The sequence below is a fragment of the Biomphalaria glabrata genome, chromosome 16 (assembly GCF_947242115.1).
Source record: "Biomphalaria glabrata chromosome 16, xgBioGlab47.1, whole genome shotgun sequence".
In the NCBI taxonomy this organism is placed as follows: Eukaryota; Metazoa; Mollusca; class Gastropoda; family Planorbidae; genus Biomphalaria; species Biomphalaria glabrata.
In genome coordinates, this window is record NC_074726.1 from 31667982 (window position 1) to 31687989 (window position 20008).

At 33.1% G+C, this 20008-nt stretch overlaps 1 protein-coding gene and 1 long non-coding RNA gene across 11 annotated transcripts in view; one reads left to right on the top strand and one right to left on the bottom strand.

Moving 5' to 3' along the window:
- Nucleotides 1–1525: 1525 nt before the first annotated feature.
- LOC129923269 (uncharacterized) lies at nt 1526–3335 on the top strand. Its single transcript, XM_056013536.1, has 2 exons — nt 1526–1621; nt 1987–3335. Exon 2 carries the CDS (start codon nt 2610–2612, stop codon nt 3111–3113), a length of 504 nt encoding a protein of 167 aa, XP_055869511.1. The 5' UTR covers nt 1526–1621; nt 1987–2609; the 3' UTR covers nt 3114–3335.
- A 7177-nt stretch (nt 3336–10512) lies between these two features.
- LOC129923277 (uncharacterized) overlaps nt 10513–20008 on the bottom strand; it is a 30299-nt gene continuing 20803 nt past the window's right edge. For 7 of the 10 annotated variants that reach the window (XR_008775213.1, XR_008775212.1, XR_008775214.1 and 4 more), the window contains 3 exons: nt 13701–14950; nt 12543–12700; nt 10513–12414 (listed from right to left, as the gene is read on the bottom strand). This is a non-coding gene — a long non-coding RNA (uncharacterized LOC129923277). The remainder of the gene's footprint in view (nt 12415–12542; nt 12701–13700; nt 14951–20008) is intronic. The other 3 variants (XR_008775209.1, XR_008775210.1, XR_008775211.1) reach the window with 3 other exon arrangements.

Sequence of the window (20008 nt, forward strand, 5' to 3'; positions counted from 1 at the left end):
ATATAAGGTTATAACTATTCCTTTGGCTCACATTGAATTAAAATCATACATTGTAATAATTTGTGTGTGTGTCTACATCCTCTTATTGTTTATTTGTGTTTTCAGGTGGCGATTTTATTGTTTACCATGGAGTTGTCTACTTTTCAAATTTTACTGACCAAGTTTTGTACAGTGACTGATCCATCTGCAGTTTCCGAACCAGTAACTGATATCTCAAAAAAATATTGCTTTATTGATGGTGTCTGGTCACCTCAGGTAATCTTTCTCTTTTTCTTTTAATATGTAAAGAAAATTATATGTATGTATTTTTTTTATATAGAAATGGATACTGTTTGTCTAAGGTGGATACTGTTTGTCTAGGGTGGATACTGCATGATCTTTGCAGAAGCTGTAGAACACCTTTCCACCATGGAATCCATACATTGAAATGAAAATGTTCAGATTTTATCCATGATCACCTGTCTGAAGATTAGGAACTAGATATAGGTCTTGAAGTATTACACTCAATGATCTATTTAAATAAATAAAAAGAACTCTACTGTTTAACCACAAATCTTAATAAAATTTAGAAAGACCTTCACATAAGCCTTGTTCCTTGTTAATTTTTATTACCTTTTCAATATGTTTAATTTGTTGATTTTTTCTTGAAAAATGTGTAGTTTTGGATACTGGATAGACAACACACATACCCACATTCTCATTATAAAATAATTAGTTTCTATTTTTGGAAATTATGACAAATAATATAATCCATTAGCTTTGTGGAGAGGTATCAGATTGCTCTATAAAAAGATACTAGATTCAAGAAACACAAGGAAGGGAAAAGAGAAATCTATTGTACATAAGTAAGAAGTAATGGGATGCAGTATGCACAGTGGATATTAATAAAAAAAAAAAGTAAAGTTTACCTTTCAGATCTTGCGATCTATGGAGCTAATGATGTCAAGGTTATGTTTCTATGGCTAGTGGTTAATGAGCAGGTCGTCATGTGTCCAGCACAATGACTAACCACCTTAATTTTCCCCACCTAAAATCAGTTACCCGTTAGAGTTGGGTTACTGAGGGGCACCCTAAAAATTCAAAATCCCAATCTTCATTGAGGCTGGAGGTTCAAACCCAGGACCCCATTGTTTTCCTATGAGGTACACAAATCCTTTAGCCGACAAAAAATCAAAATATTGATATAGAAACGAAATGAAAAATGACTGAGCTTTTGGCCCATGACTTTGAAATGCTAATATCTATGTATACTTCTTTATGTTGGCAGAGGATCAACATGATTTGTTCATTGAAAGACACTTGAAGGTGTAAGTTGTAAAAGGTTTTGAAAGACTTGCCAAAGCAAGGCATTCTTGACAGGAATAAACATTGGGAGCAGCTGTAGCTGACTCAGCTCAGAGGATGACATCACAGTTAATTGACATCTTTCTGTTAACAATGCATGGATTATCTTATCTTCTTCATTCTAGGGGAATTATGCATTGAGTGAAGACATCTTGCTGTAGAAGAGAAGAAAAATCAGATAGTTCACATGATTTACAATATGGCTTTGATTTTCTTATGTTAATGGCTGGTAAAGAACTGAAACATGTAGGCTGGAGATCACTTGATAGAAATCAAGGTAGGACTGCACTTTTGCACAGAGTAAAGTTGAAGCATGTAGTTACCAAGTGTAAAATAATATTCAAATTGCTATTAGCTAAACTAGTGAAACCTGTAATTTAACATACATTAACATTCTTTTCTTATTTGAAGTCTACTGTTAAATTTCAATTATAACATTAACCCTATCAAGTAATTTACAGGTCATGTTTCTGTCTATCAAGCTATTTACTTCTCATATTTCTATGTATTCTGCCATAAATTTCTATGAATGAATTCAGCCTTGAGTGGTATATTTTTGTCTGTATTTGCAAATACATATTTGTGTTGCTTTTTGTATTTCTGACTTGCAACTTCTGAATTGAATCTCCTTTCTTTACACAGAAATCTCTGATCTACATTGTATGAGAAAATCATGAAGTGGTTGTTGTCATTGATCCAGAAACTAAGTTGCAATCTGTCTTGATAAATATATCATACAGATTTAATGGTGGCCTACTCAACCCGAGGCGGCTTAAAGCAAAAACAAAAACAAACGCAGCAGTAATCAGAGACTTGCTATTTGCTGACGACTGTGCCCTAAATGCCTGCTCTGAAAACGATCTGCAGAGCATCGTCAGTGACTTCTCAAGAGCATGCTCAGACTTTGGCCTTACCATCAATACGAACAAGACTGAAGTCTTACATCTACCTGCTCCTGGGAAAGCCTACATGGATCCAAGCATTACTATAAATGGACAGGATATAAACGCAGTGGACAAATTCACATATCTTGGCAGCACACTCTCCAGAAATGGAAAAATCGATAGTGAAATCGACCTGCGTATCGCCAAGGCCAGTGCATCCTACGGCAGATTGTCTACAAATGTCTGGAACAGACGTGGTATCTCCACAAACACCAAGCTAGGGGTCTATAGAGCCGTCATCCTCCCTACATTGCTATATGCCTCAGAAACATGGAGAGTGTACAGTAAACATGCAAAGAAACTAAACCACTTCCACATGACATGTCTGAGAAAAATACTAAATGTCAAATGGCAAGACAAAATACCAGAGTGTGTCTGCAAAGCATCCACACAATCCTGATGCAGTCCCAGCTGCAATGGGCAGGTCACATCTACAGAATGGAAGACCACCGCATCCCTAAACGACTCCTGTATGGCCAACTAAGCAAAGGAAAGCGCTCGCAAGGTGGTCAAAGAAAGCGCTTCAGGGACACCCTCAATGCTTCTCTGAAGGCGTTCAGCATAGACCCAGGCACCTGGGAGACAGAGGCACATGACAGAGCATCATGGCGTCGCGCTGTGAAAACTGGCGCACAGGTTGCTGGGGAAAAAAGAACAATGCTGGCAGAAGAAAAACGCCAGAAAAGAAAAGCAAGGCCCACGACACTAGCTCCAGCTGGAATAACCTGCCCAGTGTGCGGCCGAACATTCCGGGCTCACATAGGTCTCACCAGCCACATGAGGAGGCATAAAACCCCAGTGCAAAGCCCTCAGCCCCCTGGATGACAAAGTGGTCATCATCGAACCACGATGGACGAACTATAAGTTGCAATCTGTCTTGGTAAGCAGTATTGAAGTTAGGGTGATAGCTTTTTTGGTCACAATAATTTATTTTGAAAATTAAAGAAATTTTTTTTGCTTTAGTAGACAGATTTATAATCATTAAACATTGTTTTAAATGTCTAAAAGATTAATTAAAACTTGTAAAACTGTTGTGAAATTATTTTCACTGTTATCAGTATTTTTTAATCCTAGATTTATCACTGCTTTTAGTTTCCTATATAATCGTTGTGCTACTATTCAAATGTTGTGTAAACATGGGGGTAGTGTTGTAACCCTGCCTTGCACCAGTGCTTGAGGTGCGCACTAGCGCACTAGTGAACGTAAACAGGAAGAGACTAGAATGGAGAGAAGAACAGTGCATCAGGGATTGTGAAGATTCTGAATGTTTGGGAAACTAAGAAGCAAACTTTTGGTGCTGCCTGAAGGTTGTAGAAGGGACCTGGAACGAAGCGGGGAAGGCTGTCGTTGGTCCACATTCGGGTTGCTGTCTAAAGGACTGGTAAATTAGTAGAAAGACTCTGAGGAAGCTGAAGGATGCTATGTGTTTGTCCTAGTGAATAAACACCTGTCTTTATTTCCTGTTACACTGTGTTGTGTTGCATGCCTATTCGTTGAGTGCCTAGCCGAGAGTTGCAACAATTGGTGTTATGACTCTACAATGCACGCTGTCATTAGGTGTGAGACTGCGCACCATGAGACACAGGACAGAGACATGAAATAAGAGAGGAAGTCAAGATGGCCGATGATTAGAGATGAAAACGACGCTTGTGATGTGATTAGTGTAATTCTAGATCTAGTTTCCTATTTGGTTATTAAACATTCTATTTTGTTATTTTATACTCCTTTCGTTGAGGTTATTTGGCTAAGTTATAGCAATTAATCTGGGTGGAAAGACATGCTCCAATTTGATTCCCTTTTCTGTAATTCATCTAATTCTCTTTGTAAAATATCTGTGTCTTGTGTTGTTTTTATTGTTCTATATATTATGCAATCGTCTGCAAATAATCTGACTTTTGTTCCTGAACTAATGCAATTTGGTAAATCATTTATGTAAATTAAAAATAGTGGTGGACCCAAGACTGTTCCTTGAGGTACACCTGAGTTTACTGTTATCGGTGTTGATCTAGAGCCATTTATTATTACAGTTTGTTCTCTCCCTATCAGAAAATTTTTAATCCACTGATGCAGTGGACCATTAATGCCGAAATATTTTAATTGTTTAAGCAAACTATAGTGGTGAACTTTGTCAAAAGCCTTGGAAAAATCTAGTAAGATAGCATCTATTTGTTCACTATTATCTAAACCTTTTGAAAAATCATCACTAGTCCTATTAGTTGTGTTTCACATGATCTATATTTCCTAAAGCCATGTTGGTATGGGGTGAGGACATTATGTTTGTCTAAGTGGTTTATGATGTTGCTACATATTATGTGTTCTAGGATTTTACATGTGATGCTGGTAAGTGATACTGGTCTGTAGTTTCCTGGGTCAGATTTTTCTCCTTTTTTAAATAGGGGGGTGACATTAGCTTCTTTCTAGTCCTTTGGTACTCTGCCCTGGTTAAGCGATGCCTGAAAGAGTATTTTGAACACTGGGGCTAGTTCATTGCTTAGTTCTTTGAGTAATCTAGCTGGAATACCTTCAGGTCCAGACGCTTTTATTTGGTTTGGTGTTGGCTAATAGTTTTTGAATTCCATTTTCTTGTACTACTAAATCTTCTATGTTGTCTACTTGGTTCAAATTAAGTAATATGTCTTTGTCTCCTGGGGCTGAGAATGCTGATGCAAAGTATTTGTTTAGGATGTTTGCTTTAGTTTCATTATCATTATGTATTATGTTATGTTCATCTTTTAAGGCGCTATGCCTGTTGTTTCCATTTTCTTAGACTTAATGTATGACCATAGGTTTTTGTTGTTATCTTTAGATATTACATTGTTTATGTATTCACTCTGCAGCTGTCTGCTTACTTTTTGGGTTAGGTGTTTAATTTTTATATACTTTTTTGTAAACTCTTTCTGCCTTGGTTTCTTTAAATTTTCTATATAGGTTTTCCTTCTGTTTACAAAGCTTCTTTAGTCTATTATTAAACCAGCATTTATTTATTTTGTTTGATGTGTATTTAGTTGGTATATGATTTTCTATAATGCTTTTAAGATGGTTTTTAATGAAATTCCAGAGGTCATCGACTGGTTGGTTAATGTCTTTTTCTAATAAGAATGTTTGTTGAAAGTTTAATGCAGCTTGGTGTAGTTGTGTTAGGTTACATTTATTCCAGAGTACAATTTTTCTTTGGGGTTTTGTATTGGCTACTGCTTTTATCTGACTGTGTATTTTTATGATCTCATGGTCTGATAGACCAGGGATAATATCATAATAAACTACTAATCCAGGTCTGTTGGTTAAGAAGAGATCTAATGTGTTGTTTAATCTAGTTGGCTTTTTAATGATTTGATATAAACTTAGGTTGTGTAAAGTTTCTATGAAAAGCTCATTTATGTCCTTAGGGTTTTGGTGTTTATCTATGGTTAGTGTTTTCCAATTTATATCAGGTATGTTGAAATCACCCATAATCCAAAAAACTGCATTTTTATCTGTCTCTTTAAGTGTAGTAATCTGATTACATAGTTCCTGCATGTATTCTAAACTAGAATTTGGTGGTCTGTAAATGCTGCCTATTATTAGGGATGTTGAGGTGGTATTAATTTTACAAAATGTAGATTCTATATTTTTGAGTTAGGTAAGGTAATTTCTTCTGCTATAAGAGTGTTTTTTATTGCTAAAAGAACTCCTCCATGATTATCAGCCCTATCTTTTCTAAAAATTTCATAATTACCATTGAAAATTTCTGCATTATAAATTTCAGTGAACGAATTGTGTGTCCCCTTACCTGTCAATTCTGTTTAGTGATGGTCAAGCTCAACTGATATTATTCTAAGCAGCTTTTATTCTGAGAATCATTCAACCACAGAAGCTGTGAGGGATATCTGAAATCCATTGCTTACTTGTCTAGCAGAAAGATTTCTATCTGTTTAGTGATAAAAGATTGAGATTAATTGTATAAAACTTTTTGTAGTCGCCAAATAACACACTTCTATGCTCAAGACAATACTGTTCATGAATGGTTTAGTTTTCTTGATGCTGAGAGTGTTCATGAAAGAGGGATCAAAGGTCAATTTGGGTGTTTGTTTTTTAAGACAACTTGCAATGTTTATTAATTTAAATTTACCAGGTACCTATTATTCATTTACTTTGGATTTTAAGATATTTGTCATTGAAATTTAAATAGGTATAAGTACAGTTAATTAACCACAGGATTCCATTAAAAAATGTAAATGCTAAAGAAATTTAAAAAGAAAACATTTCATTTTTGAGATTACATCATCTTTATGTGGAATGTTTTTTGAATAAATGGTACCTGTACAGGTGATTAGACCTATTAATAAATGATAACTGGATATATTTGTATTTGAAACCACTGGCATGTATTTTACTTGTTACTAATAACTTAATTTACTTTTTAATATATGCATTATCTTCTATTTTGAAGTAACATCTGTATTATATAAGATAAGATTATCAACTGTAGTTTTCTTTTAAGAGTTCTTTATGAAAATGTTACCACTGAACACTGCTATATTACTAGACTTTTTTCAACTATGTTTTGTAAATGAAATATTGTACAATGACATATTTATTGTATTACATAATTAAGGTTTTTATAGCTATATATTAAAAACATCTCATATTTAATGTACTCTCTGCACTGAACAATTTTTTTTAAAGTGATAAAAATTTTGGTTTATTCATATCAAGTTTGTTTTGTTTGTATATATGTAGAATATGTATATCATAGTGAAAGCATTTATTTACTTGCATTTTAGTTTTTATAATCATTTATAGAATTCAGTGTAAATTCATTGTACATTGAACCTCGTTGGTAGTGACAATGTTATTAAGTTGACATGAAGTATTTATGTATAGTCCTGGGTGTTATCTACATTGTTCATTAGATGACTGCCTAACAGTGTTTTATCCCATGGGAACCAATAGATCAGCATGTCAATATATCTGTTGTAGTAATGTTTAGAGTATACAACTCTAGCAATAAATATTCTGATCAAGTTTATATTTTTGGAACAGAATATGCTAATGTGTTAAATACATTTTTTTTTATTTTAAGAATAACAACTGGTACTTTATTTTATCCCTTTGTATCTTTCTTTTTTTTTTTAATGTCTAATTAGTATAACTTCTAATTTAATTGTCTCCTTTTTAAAATCAACCATCTAAATTAGGGATGGCAAACTTTTTCTGTTGAGGGCCGCATTAAATTTTTTTTTTTAGGAATAGGGGGCCACATATATATAATTTGTATTTACAACTTAGAAAAATATGCTAGATGTATATTAATTTACTTGTATACTGTATTAGACATTCAAATTGAGGAATTATAACAAGATTTAGCAATTTTTGAAACTAATTTAACTAATATTTTTAAAAATTTTGTTACTGTCTTTTTACATCACATTCATTCTTCACAACAATCCAGTTATACTTAATGTGAAGTATTTAATTGTGCATAATGTTCCGGAACTCTGGAACTAGCTTTACTAGTTCTTATCTTTGTGACTGCTGTTAAATTACAGCCAGTCAGCATCCACTTGTTCTTCTGGTTGCATATGTTCAAACAAAAGAAAATATTCTTGTGCATCCAAAAATGTCAAAGTTTAGCATCAAGTCTTTTTAAGTGTGGAAATACAGCTTATGCACCCTTCAAACTGCTTCTCTTTTGGGTCATAATTTGCTAGGAAGTATTTCCTCGGGAGCTGAATCAGCTTCTGTACTAAATGGTGAAGTGAGGATATTCAAAAATGGTTTAAGTTCTTGACGTCTTAACATTTGTTTTCAAATTCCATAAGTCTTGTTCTTTTCTTTTTACTAGAAATAGTTTCACCTTTCAGCAAAGGAAAATGTGTCACAGTCTTAGTTGACATTGCATGATCTAAAGTTCACGTCATGTTAAGAGTTTAAAAGACACATGGAATTCCTGATGTAGAAAACAGGAAGTAGAATGAATAAAGTTGACTTTGAGTTCAGTCAAGTCAAGTCAGTAAGGTTTTGCTCCCGGTCCAGGAAGGTTGGACGTTGCTTCCTGGACTGGTGTATATATATGTATATAGCATGAAAGTCGATGGACTAATGATTGTTGATTAATTATATTTGAGAGTTGATTTCATCATGTGCTTATTGAATATTAAAGTATTATTCGTATTGCAATGGATATCTATAGTTGGAGCTCCAGTGTCACTAGTAGCAATTGTTCTTATTGTTACCCGCTGAGATGCGGACGTGATTTGTAACTAACTTATATTGGATACTTTTGATACCGCTGTTATGTGGATAGGATTGTTATTATTTTTTGACTTGTAGCACTAACAAGGAGTGCAGTGTACTATTATTATTATTATGGTAAAATAAACTTCATGTTGTCTGCTGAAACGGACTTGAGTCAGTGGTATAGTATGTTTAACATTTACAAAATGATAAAACCTGTTTTCACTTGCTTGACTGGAGAAATGGAAAAGCTTGAAAAGATGCTCATAAATTTCATGATGTGCAAGTAGCCCATTGCAACTCTTCATTAGAAACATTAGTAAGAAAGCCACTGTCAGTGTCATTAAGGAAAAAAAAAATTTTCCTTGAGACCCCATATTCTTTTCAATACCTTGCCCATGTGGTACTTCTTGAAACTGTCTGTGGCTCTGATAAGTTTGATCACTGAGATGATTAGGTCAATAATATGTCTGATATTCACTGTTTTTCTCAGTCAAAGCATGGGCTCCATCAGTTGTTACACTTGACATCTTGTTCCAAGCCAACCCAACACTTTCAACACAGTTCTACATAAATACTGGTCTGAGTGTGTGTCTTGTTTCGAAATATTACCAATAAGCATAATCTTCATTTGCTTAAAACTTTAGAGAATGTTTATTTAGCTTCTTCATCATAATTGATTGACTTGATTTTAGGCACATCGGCACAATTTAGGCCATTTAAGTATCATAATTGATAAGATATTTAAAATTATTTATTTTTAATATATTTGCATTTTTATATGTTTAATCTGTGGGCTCACCTGAATTCTGTAGGTTTCCGCGGGCCGCAAAAAACACTTTGGCAGGCCGCATGTGGCCCGTGGTCTGTAATTTGCCCACCCCTGATCTAAATGAATTTAGTTATTTCTACTACTAAAAGTAATATTAGGACTACCAATGTACAACTAAATATTTATTTGTGCAGCACTTTCAGTTTTATTGTGATATCGTATACATTGATTTGATTGACTCATTTTGATGTATATGTATACCTTGCAATCAAAGTGGCATTCATTTTTTTTTTAAATTGTAACTGGTCTGTGCTAAATTACTGAATTCATATTAAGAGATAACTATTAATGTATTTAAAAGTTAATGGTAAAGGGAAAATAGGTCATTGTGCTGGTCTCAATACACCTTGAAATGTACAGTAATTACTTCAATGAACAAGAAGAAATTAATCAGCAATGAAATTACCAAAAAAGATATGACAGGAAATGCTACTAACATCTAGTCAGTGATTACCCTCTACAAAGTCATAGTCAACTAATCTAATTGACTTCAATATTCAATCATTATCAAAAAGAAACCATTCCAAAGACAAAGTGAATGATAGACAAAAAATGGGAGAAGCTTTTAGATGTAGGGCAAAATGTGAAAATATTCAAGTGAAAATAAATTTCCCTTTTCAGACTTTGCGATCTGTAAGACAGATGATACAAAAATCATGTTTCTGTGTCTTATGGTCAATGAGGGTATCAGGTGACCACCACAATGACCAACCGCCTTTACTTTTCTCCATTAAATGTCAGGAACCCATTTGAGCTGGGTGGACCGAAAGGTGCCTAATTGTTTTTCTTTATATTAGGACCATTATAAAAAAAATGGTCTTCAAACCCTAGACCTATGTTTGGCAGCCAAGCACTTTACCGCTTAGCCACCACACCTCCAAGTGAATTCTATAGAAACTTTTAACTGTTTGCTCATCTTTCATTCTACAACTAAAGCAAGGTAATTATTTATTGTTAGGGACAATGCTGTCTGGAATGAGAGAATATGTTAGCCTGTCAGGGCCTAAGGTCATGTCTAGCCTGGGATAACAAGAAGTTACAGTTGCCAGATTGTAACACTACTGGGTGGGTTGTATCTGTGCACCTCTGTGACCAAGGGGTTTGAGTCATCTAAGCAACCAGACAACTAAACTAAACTAAACTAGCAAACTAAAAGAAATCTAGAAACATAAAGAAGAAATTCAAATGAGACTTTAATTTCAATGACTAAGGCAGCAGTTACAATCTAGTACATAAACATTAGAAGTGGCCATCATGACAGCACTGGGCAGGGCTTGGCCATATTTTTAAAACAAACTTTAGAAAAAAAAAACTGCTAGTTATTTTGACAGTTGTTCAAATATAAAACAGATTTACACATAGTAAAATTTTAAAAAATAAAAGAAAAATTCTGAAACTTACAGGCAGTCCCAGGTACAGAATAATTAAAACTGACACAGAGACCACTGGTCAACAGTACAGGAAACAGCATAGGCTCTATTTTAAGTACTCCACCCTAACCCATATAATAGGCAGAAATACAAGTATACAGCTTAGCACTAGCCTACAGAAGTAAAATTTAAAATACATAAAAGTAGCTTTGGGAGCGCCAGTTCACAATTATAAAAATTTACCTGTTAATAAAGTCTAGGTCTAATGTTTGTTTTGTTGGTTTTACATGTGTTCCATCAGAAAGAGAGATTACATCCTAGCCGTAACCTCCAACAGGACAGTGAGTGTTAACACCAGAGACTATGGAGATGACAAAGTGGATACCCCATGATCACCAATAGATAATACAAAGTGAATTAGTATTTGAAAATTTTAAACACACTAAGGGGATAAACTCATTGCTTTAGTGAAGACTGACAATACCAAGTAGTAAATATTATTATACTCTTTATTTATAGCAAAATATGTAGGTCCTAGCTGGGGAATACTGCATACTTCTCACTAATCTTCGGACTTGAAGATAAGCCTTATTATTATTATTTATGGAAAATTTCTCCTCTAAGAAATCAGACAAAAACTCAAAACTGTATTCATGGTAACAGCAAAACATTTATATTATAACAGCATAGAATATGTTAACAGTTTTATTTTAAATATAATAATATAACAATATTATAATAGAGCTAAATAATGTCAAGTCGCTATTTATACTGTAAAAAAGCATAGAACAAATTGTGCAGGGATGTGACACAAAAAATTATATGATAGCACACAAAAGCAGGGGAGATAACAAATTGAATTAAAAGCATAATCTAGCAAGGCTTTGGCGTTGTGACTGTACAGAGTATTGAATGTTAACTGAAGACACGGATAGTTGTTACAACATTTTCCGGTGGAAGTGATGTTCTGCTTTAGAATTCATGAATAAATAAAGATATACAAGTTTGCTTAATACTGGTACAATAATAATAAGGATAATATACCAAAGCACCTTCCTCCTTCAAAATACAAAAACATGTAACTGAAACAACAAGAAGATTGAGGGGAAAAAAAGGAATATTTAAAAAAAAAATGAACAAATGACTGGACTGATTGTCAAGATATACCTAAATATAGAACAAGATTTATACAAGTCAATTATGGTGATTCCACCTAAATAGTTCTCACAAAGTACATCACTTGAGTACTTGTACCTGTTCATTGTTCTATCCATTGTATCTGTTAGGTTTTCTGACCTTGCGACCACTTCCGGTAATGTAACCATGTTGTGAGGTTGGGTTACAGGGTTCAGGATGTATAACTGTGGGTGTAGAAGTATTTGTCGCCACTCTAGTAGGTGAGCATGGTTACTCAACCTGAGGTTAGGAGCATTCTTCATTGTTTCCTACTGAGTCCCATATTGCAGCTTGGTCACTAAAATTGTCTTGAGAAGGTCTGGTTTTGAAGTAGCATTAGGGAAATGTTAATTTCTTTCAGACGCAGTAGGAATGTAAAAACATCAATGCCAATTAGCAATCAAAAGATAATGACATATTCCCTTAGAGCACAAGGAAGTCTCTAAATGATGGTAGAAAAGGAAAATCTCTAATAGATCCGGTGTGTCTGTGTCTTTGCCTCTAGGAATTGTTTTACTTCTCAAGATGTTCACTGTCAATACAAGAGAACAAAATTTGATAAAAACATTTTTATAGTCAGTGAAACACAAAACTTGGCAAAGCTTTACTCAGGGGTTTAGTATAAAGAAAATATAAAGAGATATACACAGCATTGCTTACCATTGTATTCCATACATCTCTTGACCCATTTTTTGGTTTACATTTCATCTTCATGTTGGTCTACATCTTCATCATGCTGGTCTACCTCTTCATGTTGGTCTACATCTTCATCATGTTGGTCTACATCTTCATGTTGTCTACCTTTTCATCATGTTGGTCTAAATAAGAATAAAAAAATTAATAAGAAAAACTTTTGCCTTGAAAAGGAAAAAAAAAATTCTTTTGTTGCTTTTCTTTTCATGTTAAACAAAACTATTATGATGATGCAGGTTTCACTTTATGTTTTAACTTAGTATTTTATGAATAAACTTTTAAGAAAAAAAAATACACCCAAGACATCTAATACAGCAGCAAAGAATAACAAACAAATAAAGTTTTAAAAATTTTAAGGTTAATTAAGTCATTTAAGTCTAAGGAACTTATTGGAGATTTTCAATTATGCCAGAAAACAATAAATAACTAGCTATGTAGTGTATCTGGTGTACAGAATACAGAAAGCTTTAATATTTAGAGTGAAAATTATGCTATTAAGTTTGTGCATTTCTAGCAAAATGAAATCACAACTAAGTTCTTTTGCTTGCAGTACAAACTCATTGGTTTTGTTGAGTTGGCAACAGCAGTCTTTCCTTCAAAATCTCCAGGTTTATTCTTTTTTTTTATATATATATTTTTATTTCACTTTATATTGTTTCAGCAAATCTCTTTATTGTTTGCTTTTCTTTTTCTATCCTTATCTATTGTATTTCTTTTAGAATGTACTTAAAAATCAAAAGTAAGCTAAGAGCAGATTACTAAGTTTAAAATTCCCACCAGATAAGATCCAAACAAATGAAAATTTAGTTTGATTATGTTTACCCGGAGGATTACCACTATAGCAACGACAATATAGATACAAACAGGAACAACATTCACACACAAAACATACAAAGACACAGTCATACACAACCACTGGTTAATAAACTAAACCTCTTTGTGATGTGACTAATGACCATGAAACACACTGACAGAAAGTGGAGTAAAAGAGTTATAAAATCTTTCTGTTCTAGCCTTAATGAAGAGGAAGCGACCACTTTATCCAGATCTGATGTAACTGGTTTAGTGGCTGCAGATTGTCCTCAAGAATGCATAAATGAGATCAGATGTTTCAACATTACTTACATGTACATTGCACTTGATATTCTTGTCGAATGTTTGACATGTTTTGAATGTTTCTTGAGAGCTGAAGAGAATCTACTTCCTTGACCAAATGTTCAGCAGAATAAATGTCATCAGGCAAGATATGAGCATCAAGATGAACATACACAGTCCAGTGCACATATCACATGACCAGGCAGCCATCCTTTCTTATGAGAAGACAAAGTCTTAGTGTAGTGACCTCTCTTGCTTAAATTTTTTCTTGTAACTTGGTGCACAAAATAATTGAAAACTGAAATGACTTCAACAAAAAATTATGAAAATCTAGGAGAGAAAAAAATTCTAAGTAGAGGAAAAGTGACAATTATAATACACATTTTGTTAATGTTTTATTTCTTTGATTTTATGCACATCTGCACAATTTAGGCCATGTCGTGCCTGCAGTCCCTTAAGGACTACTCTCTCTCTCTACATAACAGGGGCTAAATTCTATACAGTTAAATCATTAAAATCAAGGTCTATTCACAGTTAAAATAGTAAGGGTAGTAAAAATTAAAATAATTTGGTAAAAATCTAATGTAAATAGTACATGAATAAGATGATAATTCCCCTCTCCCTTTTCGAGTTAGTTGTTAGTAACACCAGGTTAGTAGCAACAAAATCATGTAGAAATAGACATGGCTTTATTTAATTTAGTCTGACTGTTGTTGACTTGTAGCACCAAACTGCTGGTAGGCAACTAAACTGTTGAAGGCATAATATATCTTAGCTAATAAGAACATGAACAACTTCCTTGTGAACGAAACTAAATATAACATTTATAATACTTGTGATCACATGAAATAAATGTAGTAGACTTAAGTAATAAAATTTCTTACAATCTAACTCACTACAATAACACAGCCTTTCAGTCTTACATTCTGGAGTCGTCTCCCCTAACTAAGACCCAGTGACGACAATGCCACTTTTGCATCATTCACATCCAATCGCTTACCTCTTACCACAGTCACCATAAAAACACACACACTCCATAACACTTCTGCTTGTCCAACATTCTTTCACTGAATCAAGCCCCAAGCATCCTACTTGTCCATATGTTAGACTTTGCAATGACCATGTTTTTAATCATACTAGTTACATTTAGCAGACACTCTGGCACATATTGGAAATAATAGTGCAAATATTATGACTAATCAAGCTTTAAAAAACTCTAAATTAGATTCTTATTTCTGTACCTTGATATCTGTCAACAAAAACAACTGATACATTTGAACCTAAGGAAGAACAAAAAGAATCTGAAATATAAAGTTGTGTAGCAAAAACTTGAAAGAGTTCAAGGTAACAAAACTTAATATATAGATATAAATTGCAGATATAGGCGAGAACCTAAAAAATTGGAATTTTATTTTGTAGCTTGATATCTGTTAACAAAAAATTAAACTTCAGTAAAAAGAAGTGTGATTAAACATTTCAAATATATAAATTCATATGTTGCTAATGAAACTGAAAAAAAAAAAAGTGGTTCTGGGAGTAATAAGCAGGACTACACATTTGTAAAAACACTGCAGATTATATATAATATATAATAACCATAATCATATATATTTATTTATTTATTTATAATGGTAATCAAAACTAACACAATATAATATAATATATATATATAGAGAGAGAGTTGAATGAATACTTGATGTGCCCCAACAGTTAATAGGACACTTGAGGTGCCACATAAGTTAAAAGGACAAGCAGTTGTTAGGACACTTGTGGTGCCCCAACAACTGATAGGACAAACATGAGGTGAACAACAGTTGGTATGATGGATGAGGTGCCCAACAATTGATAGGAAACTTAGAGTGCCCCAACAATAAGACCATTGAGTTGTTAGGATGAATGAGATGCCCCATGATAGGATACTTTAGGTACCCCAACAGTTAATAGGAGTCTTGTGGTGACCTAACAGTTGGTAAGAAAGAAGAGGTGCCTTACCAACTGATAGGATACTTGAAGTGCCCTACCAAACAATAGGACAAGAGGTGCCCTACAAATTGATAGGACACTAGAGGTGCTCTACCAATTGTTAGGATACTTAAGGTGCCCTACCAATTGATAGGATATTGAGGTGCCCCATCAGTTATAAGGACATTTGAGGTGCCTAAAAAGTGTTGAAACACTTGTGGTGCCCCAACAGCTGATTGGACAAACTTGAGGTGCCCAGCAGTTGGTATGAGGGATGAAGTATTCCAACAATTGATGACCATATAGGTGCCCAACAGTTGGAAGGTATTGATATTTTTTGTTTTTGGCACATCAGCACAATTAAGGCTATGTCATGCCCATAATCTCTCAAGGGTTATTCCCCCTTCATAGCTCAAGAGCTAAGTTTTATACAGTTGGGTCATTAAAAACAAGATTCATTCACAGCTCAGATGGTGAAAATAGTAAACATTTACATAAATTAATAAAAATCTATTTTTAATATTATATATTCACAATTGCTTTGCCCTATCACAAATCAAACACTCGTAGACAGTTAAAGGATGAAAAAGGTGCCCCAAAAATCGACCAGACACTTCAGGTGCACCAGCAATTAATAAGTAAATAGTATATTGAAGTTGGACAGTGATTGTAAATTTTGACACAGGCAGACAATATTTTTATGCCAATGTATATTACATATCTCATCAAGTAATAGTAATTTTGTGCAGTACAAGTATATATATTGCATTGAAGTTGAACTGTAATTGTAAATTTTGACACAGGCAGACAGTAAATTTGTGTATATTATATATCTCATTAGTAAATAGTATGTAAGCACTCGTAGACAGTTGAAGGATGAAAAAGGTGCCCCAAAAATCGACCAGACACTTCAGGTGCACCAACAATTAATTAGTAAATAGTATATTGAAGTTGGACAGTGATTGTAAATTTTGACACAGGCAGACAATATTTTTATGCCAATGTATATTATATATCTCATCAAGTAATAGTCAGTAATTTTGTGCAGTACAAGTATATATATTGCATTGAAGTTGAACAGTAATTGTAAATTTTGACACCATAGACAGTAAATTTGTGTATATTTTATATCTCATTAGTAAATAGTATGTAAACACTCGTAGACAGTTGAAGGATGAAAAAGGTGCCCCAAAAATCGACCAGACACTTCAGGTGCACCAACAATTAATTAGTAAATAGTATATTGAAGTTGGACAGTGTAAATTTTGACACAGGCAGACAATATTTTTATGCAAATGTATATTATATATCTCATCAAGTAATAGTCAGTAATTTTGTGCAGTACAAGTATATATATTGCATTGAAGTTGAACAGCAATTGTAAATTTTGACACCATAGACAGTAAATTTGTGTATATTTTATATCTCATTAGTAAATAGTATGTAAACACTCGTAGACAGTTGAAGGATGAAAAAGGTGCCCCAAAAATCGACCAGACACTTCAGGTGCACCAACAATTAATTAGTAAATAGTATATTGAAGTTGGACAGTGTAAATTTTGACACAGGCAGACAATATTTTTATGCAAATGTATATTATATATCTCATCAAGTAATAGTCAGTAATTTTGTGCAGTACAAGTATATATATTGCATTGAAGTTGAACTGTATTTGTAAATTTTGACACAGGCAGACAGTAAATTTGTGTATATTATATATCTCATTAGTAAATAGTATGTAAACACTCGTAGACAGTTGAAGGATGAAAAAGGTGCCCCAAAAATCGACCAGACACTTCAGGTGCTTGTAAATTTTGACACAGGCAGACAATATTTTTATGCCAATGTATATTATATATCTCATCAAGTAATAGTCAGTAATTTTGTGCAGTACAAGTATATATATTGCATTGAAGTTGAACTGTAATTGTAAATTTTGACACAGGCAGACAGTAAATTTGTGTATATTATATATCTCATTAGTAAATAGTATGTAAACACTCGTAGACAGTTGAAGGATGAAAAAGGTGCCCCAAAAATCGACCAGACACTTCAGGTGCTTGTAAATTTTGACACAGGAAAAAAATATTTTTATGCCAATGTATATTATATATCTCATCAAGTAATAGTCAGTAATTTTGTGCAGTACAAGTATATATATTGCATTGAAGTTGAACAGTAATTGTAAATTTTGACACCATAGACAGTAAATTTGTGTATATTTTATATCTCATTAGTAAATAGTATGTAAACACTCGTAGACAGTTGAAGGATGAAAAAGGTGCCCCAAAAATCGACCAGACACTTCAGGTGCACCAACAATTAATTAGTAAATAGTATATTGAAGTTGGACAGTGTAAATTTTGACACAGGCAGACAATATTTTTATGCCAATGTATATTATATATCTCATCAAGTAATACTCAGTAATTTTGTGCAGTACAAGTATATATATTGCATTGAAGTTGAACAGTAATTGTAAATTTTGACACCATAGTAAATTTGTGTATATTTTATATCTCATTAGTAAATAGTATGTAAACACTCGTAGACAGTTGAAGGATGAAAAAGGTGCCCCAAAAATCGACCAGACACTTCAGGTGCACCAACAATTAATTAGTAAATAGTATATTGAAGTTGGACAGTGATTGTAAATTTTGACACAGGCAGACAATATTTTTATGCCAATGTATATTATATATCACATCAAGTAATAGTCAGTAATTTTGTGCAGTACAAGTATATATATTGCATTGAAGTTGAACTGTAATTGTAAATTTTGACACAGGCAGACAGTAAATTTGTGTATATTATATATCTCATTAGTAAATAGTATGTAAACACTCGTAGACAGTTGAAGGATGAAAAAGGTGCCCCAAAAATCGACCAGACACTTCAGGTGCTTGTAAATTTTGACACAGGCAGACAATATTTTTATGCCAATGTATATTATATATCTCATCAAGTAATAGTCAGTAATTTTGTGCAGTACAAGTATATATATTGCATTGAAGTTGAACAGTAATTGTAAATTTTGACACCATAGACAGTAAATTTGTGTATATTTTATATCTCATTAGTAAATAGTATGTAAACACTCGTAGACAGTTGAAGGATGAAAAAGGTGCCCCAAAAATCGACCAGACACTTCAGGTGCACCAACAATTAATTAGTAAATAGTATATTGAAGTTGGACAGTGTAAATTTTGACACAGGCAGACAATATTTTTATGCCAATGTATATTATATATCTCATCAAGTAATAGTCAGTAATTTTGTGCAGTACAATTATATATATTGCATTGAAGTTGAACAGTAATTGTAAATTTTGACACCATAGACAGTAAATTTGTGTATATTTTATATCTCATTAGTAAATAGTATGTAAACACTTGTAGACAGTTGAAGGATGAAAAAGGTGCCCCAAAAATCGACCAGACACTTCAGGTGCACCAACAATTAATTAGTAAATAGTATATTGAAGTTGGACAGTGATTATAAATTTTGACACCGGCAGACAATATTTTTATGCAAATGTATATTATATATCTCATCAAGTAATAGTCAGTAATTTTGTGCAGTACAAATATATATATTGCATTGAAGTTGAACTGTAATTGTAAATTTTGACACAGGCAGACAGTACATTTGTGTATATTATATATCTCATCAAATAATAGTAATTTTGTGCAGTACAAGTATATATAATTGTATTGAAGTTGGACAGTAATTGTAAATTTGGACACAGGCAGTAATTTTGTGCTGATGTATATTATACATCTCAAGTAATAGTCAGTAATTTTGTGCAGTAAAAGTATATATATTTATATATACATTCTATTGAAGTTGGACAGTGAAAAGATTAAGAAGCACTCTTCAAAGTGATGAGCTATATCAGTGCTAGTATTCAATGACATTACAGGAAGATAATCAGTATTGAAATATATTACTGATAATTTTGATTTTCATTTTTAATTTTTATGTTCTATATTTAGAAAGCTGTTGACAGTATTGTTCTTGTCAAAATTTGGTATCACTGATATTGTGTCCTTGTTCAATTTTGTCTTTTTTCAATGTGTAAAAAAATATATATATATGATCAGAACATAAGGTTTTAGAGGTCGCAGATTTAACACTAGTAGATTTTTGTGTTTAGACTATTGTTTATTTTAATGTTTACATTGTATTAATATTGTGCACAATTTCTTGGGGTCTTTAAGTCATTTTTATTTATATTTGTAAGTATATGTAGTATTTCTTGAAAATTTTCTGTCTTTTTTTCCTGCTGTGCTTGTTTGTTTTTATATATTGACCAAATCTTGCTTTTGGAACAGGATGTGCTTTAGGGTAAGAGAGTGAGGTCAATGTGTTGCTCG